At 37.2% G+C, this 12,740-nt stretch overlaps 1 protein-coding gene across 1 annotated transcript in view; it reads left to right on the forward strand.

The window, feature by feature from the left end:
- Positions 1-12,496, forward strand: part of HTR2C (5-hydroxytryptamine receptor 2C) — a 159,977-nt gene extending 147,481 nt beyond the window's left edge. Inside the window, exon 4 of the mRNA XM_041741730.1 lies at positions 11,550-12,496. Within this exon, the coding sequence (XP_041597664.1) occupies positions 11,550-12,376 (827 nt within the window). The 3' untranslated portion in view covers positions 12,377-12,496. The remainder of the gene's footprint in view (positions 1-11,549) is intronic.
- Positions 12,497-12,740: the final 244 nt, after the last annotated feature.

The following is a 12,740-nucleotide window of genomic DNA, read 5'->3' on the forward strand; positions in this document are numbered from 1 at the left end:
CCTCCTACTATGCTGCCATCTTAGCTCCCTCAACTTCTTCTAGTGAATTTTTGTGTCTTTAAGTTTGTAGTTCTTTTTTTCTGCCATTTCCAATCACCTGTAAAACTTGTCCAGTTTATTTTTCATTCATATATTTTACCTCATAGTTCCAAAATTTCCATTCCCATTCTTTTTTATAATTTACATTTCTCTCCCAAAAGCTAGCATCTCTTCATTCAATAGGACTATACTTGGCTTTAAGTCCTTCAAGATCTTTATTTTGTAACAGTTGCTGCAAATTCTTCTCTGATAATTCCAAAAGTAAGTGGCATAGCAAGTTTGTTTTCATTGATTGTTTTTTTGTGATTATTACCATAATTTCCTATTTCTTCATGCCTATTTTTTATTTTATAAAGGGCACTGTAGATGATACATGACAGAGTCTAGAAGGTGTTGTTTTCTTTTAAAAAATATTGAATTTCAGTCTGGCATGCTCTGAATTTCCTTCTGTTTTTCTTGGTCCTACTGAGGTTTGGTTTTAGGTTCTATTATGGTGCATCTTTTAAGGACATGATCCTTATTGCTAAGTATATGCTTTCTTTTGTCTCACTGAATCTTCAAGATGTTAGTGATGGGTTAATATGGTCTCTTCATTCTGGTTGGGCCAGACTCCAACTTCTAGGACTACATAACTTCTAGTATATTTGTTCTGCTCTTGTCTGCATCGCTGCCACTCATTTCTAGGCCTTATGGAATCTCACTGTGTAACCTAGCTCTCAACTATGTACCTGAAGGGTGTGGTTACAAATACTTCTTGGTCTCCCCTTCTGCATGATTCTCTCTTCTCTTACACCTTGCCCGGAAAATTCCAGGTGTTTGGGTAATCCTGAACTCTGATCTTTGCTTCATTAGTTTAACAGGATAGCCAATCCCTGCTTGGGCTTCCCTTCTTTGTGCCACAGTCAAGAAATTATCTCCAGATAGAGAGGGAGAGGGTGAATATAACACTATCTTGTGTGTTTCCTTTATCTTAAAAAGCACAGCCCTATACAAATTACTTCCAAATGCTTGAAAACAGTATATATATATTCAGTATATATATATATATATATATATATATATATATATATATATATATATATATTCTGTCCAGTTTTATACTTGTTTTTGGCAGAATGGTAACTCTATCATGGCTACAAACAGGAGTCCAATTTTTAAAAATCTTTTTTTCATTGTGCTTAAGTTTAAATGATATGTATTGACCATCTTGAAGCTCAATGATCATTGTTTCTACTATTAATCCCATGAGATGTGTTTTCTTAATTTTAAGTAATGAATTTTTTAGTTGTAGGATTTCCTCTTTTCATTAGTTTCCACATCTATCCTGAAATTCCCATGTCTACCACCACATATCTATCTTTTCTGGTAAATTATTAACATATTTATCCCAGTTAAAGCCTTTGTTCATTTCAGTATCTGGATCATGTGTGGGTCTGTTTCTATTTACTTATTTTCCTCTAAAATGGGTCACATTTTTCTGTTTCTTTGTATATATAGTAATTTTCTAAATACACTCTTATAGAAACATTGTTTATGGTTTTTTATGATGGGCTGTGGGTTTTAAAAGCTCTTGTTTTCAGTTCCAGGGCAAATCTTTTAGTCCTAAGAAACCAGCTTTTTTCCTAAGATATGCTCCTCTTGAATATAAATGAAAGGCCAAGGTATTTACTAAGTGTTTCTAATGGTGTGGTGCAAACTACCAACTTTGTTTTCTCTGCAATAGACAACTATTGAAATCTCTATTAAATACTTTTGTCCTTTAAAATGTTGCTTGTTCCATGGATACCTAGGAATCTCACACATAAAGGATTCAGGTGTCAAGAAAGAAATGGAAGGAACATTTTACAGAAATTTTAAGGCCCTTCCTCCCTATGGTTTGTCCTTTCTCTGACTGCAGTCTTCAAATCTTAACTGTTCTGGCAGATCTTAATACTATTCTCTTATTCCTCAGTTCAATTAGACTGTAGCTTTCTTTATTTATTTGAGAGACAGAGAGAGAGAACATGAGTGGGAGGGGCAAGAGGGAGAGAGACTCTCAAGCGGACTCCAAGCCCAGTTTGGAGCCCAACATGAGGCCCAATCTCATGACCTGAAGACCACAACCTCAGCTGAAACCAAGAGTTGGATGCCCAACTGACTGCAACACCCTGGCACCCCTAGACTATAACTTTCTGCTTTGAGGTCTAACCTCCATGCTGGAGAATGCCCTCAAGAGAAGAGAGATAAATTTGGAACTCAAACAACATGTTTCCCTCATTCAGTGGCTGAGTCTTCTATAATTTCTACATGCTTTTTGCTTACCCTTATGTACCTTCAAATATTGGGATTTTAAAATTTTGCTCACAATTTATGATTTTTATTAGAAGGAATGTTGGTCTTCTATAAGCTACTCCACCATTATTAGAAAATGATAATCTTTTCTTGCCCATCTTTATATTTCTTTATAGTAGGAAGGTAAGTCTAATTTTGATACTAGCTACTGCATCATTACTGTAGCTGGGAATTTGTAAATTCCGATGTTGAAAAAAATTTACATCTTTATTTTAAATAACTGATAACTGAGATTTGGGGTTTACTCCAATTACAAATGTAGGCAATAAACCAAATAGTAATTTGCAGTACTTGTATTATCATCACCAATAGGAATCACAGATAATTAAAAATCATATTTGGTTCTGGCAGATAACTTGGCATATGATAAATGCTGATCACTATTTAAAAATTTGAGTAGCAGGCAGCCCGGGTGGTTCAGCAGTTTAGCGCCACCTTCATCCCAGGGTGTGATCCTGGAGACCCAGGATCGAGTCCCACGTCAAGCTCCCTGCATGGAGCCTGCTTCTCCCTCTGCCTGTGTCTCTGCCTCTCTCTCTCTCTCTCTCTCTCTCTCTCTCTCTGTCTCTCATAAATATATAAAATCTTTAAGAAAAAAATTTGAGTAGCTATTAGATCCATCACTAGAACTTGATACTTAATGTGTTAATCAAACAGCATATATATTACTGTTTCTAAAGTTTGTCTTTAATGTTTGATAGCAGAATGTCAAAATAATTTTTCCTTTGCAATCCTGTGTTATTTTATCCATTGAAAAACATTATTCTGAGAGGAGGTTTATACTTGTAAAACGGTGTAGAACCCTTGCCCTAGATTTTCTTCTGATCCTTCTTCTTTCTACAAACGTTCTCTTTAAACGATCTTGTCCTTTTAATTTCCCCTTATGAGAAAAGTCATGTTCCCAGCTCACACCTGTCTCCTAATTTCCAAACACCTATATTCACATAGAATTTCATATTGATCCTCAACAAGCACTTCTAACATAACACAATCCAGAGTCCATCACCATCCCTGCCACAATCTTGCTCTTTCACCTATGTTCTTATGCCCAATGGCAACCCCATCTACCTAAGGACACAAACTCGAAACTTGCAATTACTTATTGACTCTTCCTTCTCCCTCAAATGCCATATCCAATCACTATGTCTTGTAAATGGAAATTCTTAAATATCTCAAAAGTAGGTTTATTTCCGTTAGTCCCTTCTACTTCTCCCTTGATTTAGATTGTCTTCTTTCCTCTCATATCTTTCTTACCTGTTATAAGAGAACTGAGGCTGCCTTCTCCCCAAGTCTACACTTTCTGCCTGGGGACCCAGCAGTCCATTTTTCTCAAGTTCTCAGAGCCTTGTTCCATTGACCATTATCATTTTTTCCCCTGAATGTCCAAACTCTCTCTCCTGAATATTTTCCCAATAGCATATAAGAATATTCAACTGATTTTATTTTTAAGAAAAGTTTACTGTCTGCATTCACCTATCTGCATTCACTCTCCATTTCTCATGGCTTCACAGAATCAACAAATGTCCACTTAAATCATTTTGTGCATCAAGTTAACAATTCTGCTCTTTTGCCATCTACTATTTATTTCTCATTTCTCCCTCTTTTACCTTTTTCTGTATGCCTTGATAATTTCTACCACCCATTCATACTATCATCTAATAGAAAATAAAAGCCATTCTTAATTCCCTGTGTAATTCTTCCAATTGTTTGACTTTGCCTCCTCAGGGACCTTATTCCATCATCTCTTACCTTCCTTTTTTGTATCTTTAAGTTCTTCCCCTCTACTAGCTTTCATCTTTAATGTGTAAGCACATTATTAATTTTAATAATATTGAATATAATCTAAGTCTTCATGAACATTATTAGCTTGTGAGTGAAGTATAGAAGGAAAAATAATTTTCCATCTACCTTTCTCAAGTCTTAGCTTAGATCCCAAGTAATAGAAGACAGATTAACAAGTGAGAAACAAGCATTTAATAACATGTAGCTACTTCCTGTATAAATGAGAAACACCTCAAAAAACTGAGTAACTTCTCCAGATGGTGCAAGCCATCACCTTAAATACCATCTTCAACTAACAACAAAGAAAGATTTTGGGTGGGGGGAGACCAGTTATGGGAGATTACTAGGAAAAGCACAATAAACAAGAGTAAGGTTTGTTATGCAGATTTCAGTGGATGCCTTCTCCATTAATAAGATTGTTTCATGATTTAGTCATCCTCTTCCTGGTACAGAAAGAAAAACCCTTACATAGGGAGATTTCCTTTATGAATGCAAATTTCTCTTAAAAAGAGGTAACTTCTACTTTGTTTTCAGAGCTTCCCCCATGTCTGCAATTTCTCAAAATAATTAACTCAAAATAATCTTTATTCCAAAAAGGCATATTTTGGGGTGGCATATCCTACTACCTCTTGGTAGTAATGTGGTCATATTTCAGCATACCTCCAATTTTACTTTCTCATGCCCTCAGCAATGTTGTAGTTACTAGGACCTACAGGGCTCTTCCCCACCCACCTCTTCACAGATTCTCTTCCAAGTATATCTTACAACTCTAAGCATTCCTCTTGATGGCTCATGAGCTATCTTTTCTTGCTTTCCTTGTTTATAGTCTTCTTTTAGTTCAAATTCCCTCAAAGTCATTTGAGTTCTTCTTACCCCTACTACTGCAATCACTATCCCTTATTCACACATGACTATGTCCCTATTCTTCTTAGACCTCACAACCACTTGAAGTTCAAAGTTGACTCTGAACCTGACTGTTTCTTCACATTCTCACTACACAAACATCACACTGATGTATTTGCTAAAGCATGCACAGTGCTTCTCTCTACAACTCTGCCAAGCTTTATCACCTGAAACCAGAGATTTCTACGTTCTTCTATGAACATAGTTCCTTTGTCTTCTGGTATCAGCTCCCATGTGCAAGAGATTCATTTATTACTCCATGAGGCAAGGGACCATGCATGTCAGCTTGACATTGTGGGGTCCTCCTAAGTGTCTTTGCAAAAAAAATATTTCCATGAAAAACAACTCATAAAAAGAGATACCTCTGAGATTGCCCTTCGGTTTAGTATAATGTTGTATTATTAAAGATAGCCCTGCAGTTTAGAAGAATGTTTACTCTTTGATGTTAGCCAATTTGTTCCAGGAAATTTAATCTATACTCTCTCTCTCCTCCTTTGTATCACCGTTTATTATTTATTTCTTGGCAATCTGTTTCCTGTCTTCACTACTCCACTATAATTGTTCTCTCTGTAATCACCAGTGACCTCCTCATTTTCAAAGACAGAGGAAATGTTTTTAATTCTAGATCTCTCTATGGCGTTTGACACTGTTGAGGATGACTTCAGAACATTCCATCCCATTGCCTGTTTTGACATAATTCTTTATTTACACTGAATTACTACCATGCCACTGATACCATTTTGTAAATTTTACTGCTGATAATTTTGATCTTACTAGAAGAGATCAAAAGAAGTTTTTGAGAACAGGTTCTCACATGTACTGGCAGTGACACCTATATGGTGACTGGGGGCTGGCCAACAGTGATTGTAAGAGACTTTCAGTTGTAAGACGCATCATGCTTTCAAAAACATTGAAATCTGAAAGAAATGTGCATCTAAGAATCATTGGCATATGGTAATTATTCTCTGATAGCTTGAAGAGAATTGATCTGTGTTGCTTGAATTCGAGGCTTTAAGAAACAATGGGAACATCTTTATATATTTTCTGGATTTACTTGCCTTATTTGAAGTAAATAAACTTATCAAGTTATTTTATGGTTTTTATGAGGCTGGAATGAGATAATGCATGTAAAATATGTGATGCAGATAAAGCACCAGAGTCAGTGAGTACTCAATGAATAATAGGAGTAGCAATAGTAGCAGTAGCAGTAGTGGTCATAGTCATAATAGTAGTCGTAGTCATAGTAGTAGTAACACATGATAATTTCAATAAAGACTTAAACTATAACTGTTTTTGAATTAAATGTTTCTAAAGTGCTAACCCTATATGTTTACTGAAAGTATTTTTGTCTCTCTGAGTTTAAGTAATCTTAATAAATAACCACTTTTTAGGGTTTTTTGAGAACTAAATGAGATAATGCATGCAAAATGACTACTTATTGGTTGAAGTAGTACTTGATATTTTCAGCAGAACATGAATTATAACTTATTTATGCTGTTTCTAAAATTCTAAAGAAGACTGATAAAGATTCATTGAACTTAATTTCAGAAAGATTAAGTGATTCTAGTTAATAATTCCTTCTTTCTATATTTTTTGTCTGGATTAAGATAATATGTGAAAATATATAATAATCAAAAAATACTTGTCTCCGTGTATGACAAATTGGAAGCACTCAATAAAAGGTAATTATTATTACTGTGATTGTTATAATGTACCTGGTATCTTCTATGATAGTTCATTTTCACTCTTTCTCCTTGGCCAACTCAAAGACTTCAAAAATATCAAAGATTGCTCCAATTACACTTATTAAAATTACTTAACTTTTCTGAAGTTAACTTCACCAAATACCATGTGCCTTTCAGAATTTTTACAAGAATGAATAAGATAGTGCATGTAGTTTGTTGCTATTATTGATGTTGTTTTATATTTATCTGACATTATAATATCTCCTGAATTTCCACTGCTTGACAAATTTAAAATACTAAGGAAGACTTTACTTATTTGCTGAACTTAACTCTCCAGGGTTGATATAACTTTGTCGATTAACATAGAATAGCAGTTCTCAAACTCAGTGGTATCAGGACCCCTTTATACTCTTCAAAATAATTGAAGACCCCAAAAAGTTTTTGTTTCTATGAATTATATTTATTGATATTTATTGTATTTGAAATTAAAACTGAGAAACATTTAAACTATGAATTGCTTCATTTTAAATAACAAGAATAAACCCATTTAATGTTAGCCTAAATAACATTGTTATGAAAACCATATTTTACACTTTTGAAAATCTCTTTGATGTTTAGGTTTATAGAAAGATAGTTGAATACTCATATTTGTACCAGCATTCAATTTGTAATGTGTTGTTTAGGTTGAAATTTATGAAGAAAACACAGTTTTAAAGATAAATAGTTAGAAAAAAGAAATCTAGCAAACCATCTAAAAGACCCTCAGCAGCCCCCAGAGTCCTTAAATAACACTTTGAGAACTGTTAACACATACTTTTAATTATTTTAAGTATTAAACAAAATAACCATGCAATATATATTTTTATTAATGCTGCTTCATTTGTTGCTATTATTTATAATTTCCAGATATTGTTGAAAAATCTTGAGTTTCTTCTTGTTTTGTTGATTGCATTCGTGGTTTCTTTTAAAAATAATAAAAGGAAAACTAATAATGCCATAAATTTGGTAAAGGGGTTAAGCTACTTTGCTAAAATCTGTGTTACAGAGTCTTTAACCAAATTGAGATAATGTAGTTTACATCTATAATATCACTGATATGCATGGCTCAGTGCCTGGAACATAAGAATGACTCAGTAAAAGGCAGCTTTGGAATCACTCTACTCAATGTACATAAAATTATACAAATAGGTTCCATGAATAAAATTGGACTCACATATCCGATAACAGCTTCAGTTCATCTAGAGTCAGTCTTTTTTATCCTTTGACACAGGCCTATTTTTAAGCCCTAGAGTCCCTTAGAAAAGTGAATAAATCTTTTAACAGAAACAAGCTAATACCACTGCAGAGCTGGTCTCCACTCTTCTGGTCAGTGTGTAAAGGCCTTCCCCAGAGACTTCAGGTAGTTCTAAAAGATTGCAGTTCCCTGCAGAATCTCTAGTCCAGCACTTGTTTCCTGAGTGTAGACTTTTCTAACTTATCAGGATTCCTCCAGAGTGAATACAATTTCCCCAGACCAAGTCTCTAGTTCCCACATTGCTGGGGGATGGGAGAGGGGGAGAGGTTGGAGGGGGAGGAGTTCCCCTACACCCCTCTCTGGTCTTGCTATAGGATTCTGAGAAAGTATACGTCTTTCTACCAGCACTTTGGCAGAAAATAGCCTTCTTTCCTACAATTATATCAAAGTGGTGAGTGTTTCTACTCAGAACTCCAAGTTTGTTGCTCTAAAGGAATCACTTCTGAGGTCAGCAGTGCCAGTAAGTCTTGGAGAACTTTATGATCTGATATCTAATAGTGATTTCATCGCCTACTTCAGAAAGGACCTTTATGTCTTCTCTTTTTCTTTTTAACATTCAAAACATTATTAGACTTTTGTTATGGAGGCTTTCGAAGATTACAAAAGTAGGAACAATTACATAATAAAGACCCATGTATTCATCATCCAGCTCTAAGATTTATCAATTTACAGACTGTCTTATTTCATTCATACTTCCATCTACTTCTCCTTCTCATATTATTTTGTTTTGTTTTGTTTTTAAAGATTTTATTTATTTATTCATGGGAGACAGAGTGAGAGAGAGAGAGAGAGAGACGCAGAGACACAGGCAGAGGGAGAAACAGGCTCCATGAAGGGAGTCCAATGCAGGACTTGATCCTGGGACTCCAGGATCACGCCCTGGGCCAAGGCAGGGGCTAAACCGCTGAGCCACCCAGGGATTCCCCTCCTTCTCATATTATTTTGAACTAAACTCCAGACATCATAATACTGTATAAATGTATAAATATGTATGTTTAAAAATATAAATGCTATTTTTCTGCATAACCACAATATCAACATCTCTCTTAAAAATTAATAAATGGTAATTATTTAATCTCATCAAAAAGCCAGTCATTATTCAAAATTTCCAGCTGTGTCTTGAATGTTTTTCAAAGTTTGTTGGCATCAAAATTCCAAGAAGGGCCACATATTATAATTGCTTCATGGGTATTTTAGGTCTCTCTTAACCTATAGGTTCTCACTCTAATTATTTTCTCTTGTAAATTATGTTTTGAAGAAACCCTTCCCTTTTCTCTTAATTCTCTATTTACTTCCTTAACTCCAGAAAACTTCCTGCAGCCTAACCTTTCACTAAAACATTTCACTGAAGATAACACAGTACTGACTTCCCTCTGGCAAGCCTGATCTACACTCTTTCTAAAGACTCCCTTCTATTTGTGACTTTTGAAACAAAGGTTCTAAAGTTACAAGCTGGCAACCTTCCTCTCTGCCTTTTTGTAACTTAAGAAATGTTGGGGTGCTTGGGTGACTCAGTCAGTTAAACGTCCGCCTTCAGCTCAGGTCATGATCTCAGAGTCCTGGAATTGAGCCCTGCTATGCAAGAAGCCTGCTTCTCCTTCTCCCCCTGTGGCTGCCTTTGCTTCTGCTCTCTCTGTCTCTGTGTCAAGCAAAATCCTAAAAGAAAAAGAAAGAAGGAAGGAAGGAAGGAAGGAAGGAAGGAAGGAAGGAAGGAAGGAAGGAAGGAAGAAAGAAAGAAAGAAAGAAAGAAAGAAAGAAAGAAGAGAAAGAAAGAAAGAAAGAAAGAAAGAAAGAAAGAAAGAAAGAAAGAAAGAAAGAAATGTAACCTGTGGGGTTCTGTTGTACTCTGTACTCCAAAATGCCTGTTGAAATTCTTCCATGCAGTTTCATCAAATTTGGTGAAAATTATCTTCTAATAAACATTGCTCCTCCCCATCCAGAGTTCAGCATCTTCCTCTGGATCTCTCACAGCATTACCTGAGGATGCGTTTTGTGGGCAGGGTCTTCTGCTTTTCACAGCCTATCTGACTTTCCTTAATGGCACACCTCGGCTCAGAGCTTTGAGCATGTACTAGTACCCCAAGGAGGCTTGCCACATTACTACTTCTCACACCATCACTTGGTCTCTTTCTCTAGAAAAAAAGGCCAGTCATTTCAGAAATTCCATGTCTCAGGAAGAAGGCTTACAGATCACTTTCCAAACACTGTCTCTTACTCATGTCTTCCCAGAGAGTAAATAACAGTCAACATCTTCAGCAGGCTCTAGCAAAGAGCCATTGGCCATTTTTCCCTCTTGATCATCCAGCCCAAACTCTCTCCCTGATCTAGGGTATTAAGGCTATGTCTGTAACAAGGGATTTTCAGTTTCAGATTTGTCACAGCTCTCTATGTGTTCCCTAAAGCCAGCAACAACCTGTAGGCGTGCACTTCTCTCTCCGCTTACAATTCAATGTGAACATCCGCCAGCCCAGGATTTCTGAATAATAATCTCTGGTAGATTCCTAAAAGTTCAATCTGACTTTTCCCAGGCTTCAACTTCCTGGGGACACAAGAGAGAATAAATGAACATAAAAATTTGAACTTTACTTGCAAATTATCCCTACTTACTGATGCCGGATCTCTTCAAGATCTATCAGAGTGAATTCTGAAAATTTCCAGGTTTTTCACGGAGACTGAGCCACAAGAGCCCCTTCCATTCCTACCTCCTTGTTGCTATTTTCTACCAGTGAGCTTCTTTATTAATGGAGGTACAGCCTACAAGGACTAGCTCTCAGTATTCTTAAAAAACAACAAATGCTCAAAACTCCACACAGAAAGGGGGAGACTGCATCTCTCTCAACTCTGCATTCTACTCTGTCTCTTGCCCTTGAAATGAGGTTGTTTATGCCCAGCAACTCACAAAATACTCTTGCTAAAAAGAGTCCTCTCACTCAGTTTCTGCATATGCATCATTATTCCTGCATAGCGATCAGATCTAGTCTCTGCAGTACCGCTGAGGGCCATACTGTCCTCTCCATCTCCAGTAGCCAGAGCTCCGGGGCTGTGGCTCCATAAGGCTCACACATAAAATTTCCTCCTCTTAGCCTCTTTCCTCAGGAAAGGAAGGAGTCGAAAATGATGCTGTCAGCTAAAAACTCACTCAGACTAAGAGATGTAACGTATTCATTCATTCAACAACGATTTATTGAGTGCTCCCTGTGAGCCAGGCCAATTTTAGGACCCAAAAATGAAACACAGCAGACACAATCCACTCTCACACACGAGCAATAAGGGGAATTCTTCGCTTCCTACAGAACTTTGGGAAGAAGGCATCCCTAGCATGAAAGAAATTGTCATTTCCTGAGGTCAGGAATGCTCTCTCCTGTGACTCTCAACATATGCCATGAATAGCTTTCAACAAATACCAGCTCTGACTTTTCAGTAAAATGCAATCGAATGTATGCCACTGCACAGGCCTGTTCAGCCTTTCAGTGTGCTGTAACAACACCCCTACCTTCTTCTCTTTGTTCCTTTAGGTGTGTCCGTTCCTATCCCAGTGATCGGACTGAGAGATGAAGAGAAAGTGTTCGTCAACAACACCACATGCGTGCTGAACGACCCAAACTTCGTTCTCATCGGGTCCTTCGTCGCTTTCTTCATACCGTTGACGATCATGGTGATTACATACTGCCTGACCATCCACGTTCTTCGCCGTCAAGCCCTGATGTTACTGCACGGCCACATCGAGGAACCGCCCAGAATAAACCTGGACTTTCTGAAGTGCTGCAGGAGGAACGGCACGGAGGAAGAGAACTCTGCCAGCCCCAACCAAGATTCGAACCCACGCCGAAGAAAGAAGAAAGAGCGACGTCCCAGGGGCACCATGCAAGCCATCAACAACGAACGGAAAGCGTCCAAAGTCCTTGGCATTGTTTTCTTTGTGTTTCTGGTCATGTGGTGCCCGTTTTTCATTACCAATATTCTGTCGGTTCTGTGCGGGAAGGCCTGTAACCAAAAGCTCATGGAAAAGCTTCTGAACGTGTTTGTTTGGATTGGCTATGTCTGTTCGGGAATCAATCCTCTGGTGTACACGCTTTTCAACAAAATTTACCGCAGGGCTTTCTCTAACTATTTGCGCTGCAATTATAAGCCAGAAAAGAAGCCTCCCGTGAGACAGATCCCCAGAGTGGCTGCTACCGCTTTGTCCGGAAGGGAGCTCAATGTTAACATTTACCGGCATACCAACGAACCGGTGATTAAGAAAGCTAATGACAATGAGCCCGGTATAGAGATGCAGGTGGAGAATTTGGAGCTGCCAGTTAATCCCTCCAGTGTGGTTAGTGAAAGGATCAGCAGCGTGTAAGCAGCATAGTCTTTTCCTACGGTAACGCTCCAAAAGTAGGAAAAGGTCCTAGAATTCTCCCGGCCGTCATAACTAATGTAAATATCATCGTCTGATAAAAAATGTTTTGTATATAGCTTTGCAACCCTGTACTTTACAATCATGCACACAATAGTGAGATTTAGGGTTCTATATTTACTGTTTATAATAGATTGAGAATAACTTATTTTGATTATTCGATGCATAAAATATTGATGTTTCTGCTTCCCCTTCCTTCCTGTTTCCTTCCCTCCTCCTCCCTCTTTCTTTCATTCTCTCTTTCTTTCTTTTGTGCATAAGGAAATGTTCATCTCAGGTGGCATTTGCAGGAGACCAGAATGATGCA

Source organism: Vulpes lagopus, chromosome X (genome assembly GCF_018345385.1).
Source record: "Vulpes lagopus strain Blue_001 chromosome X, ASM1834538v1, whole genome shotgun sequence".
Taxonomy (NCBI): Eukaryota; Metazoa; Chordata; class Mammalia; order Carnivora; family Canidae; genus Vulpes; species Vulpes lagopus.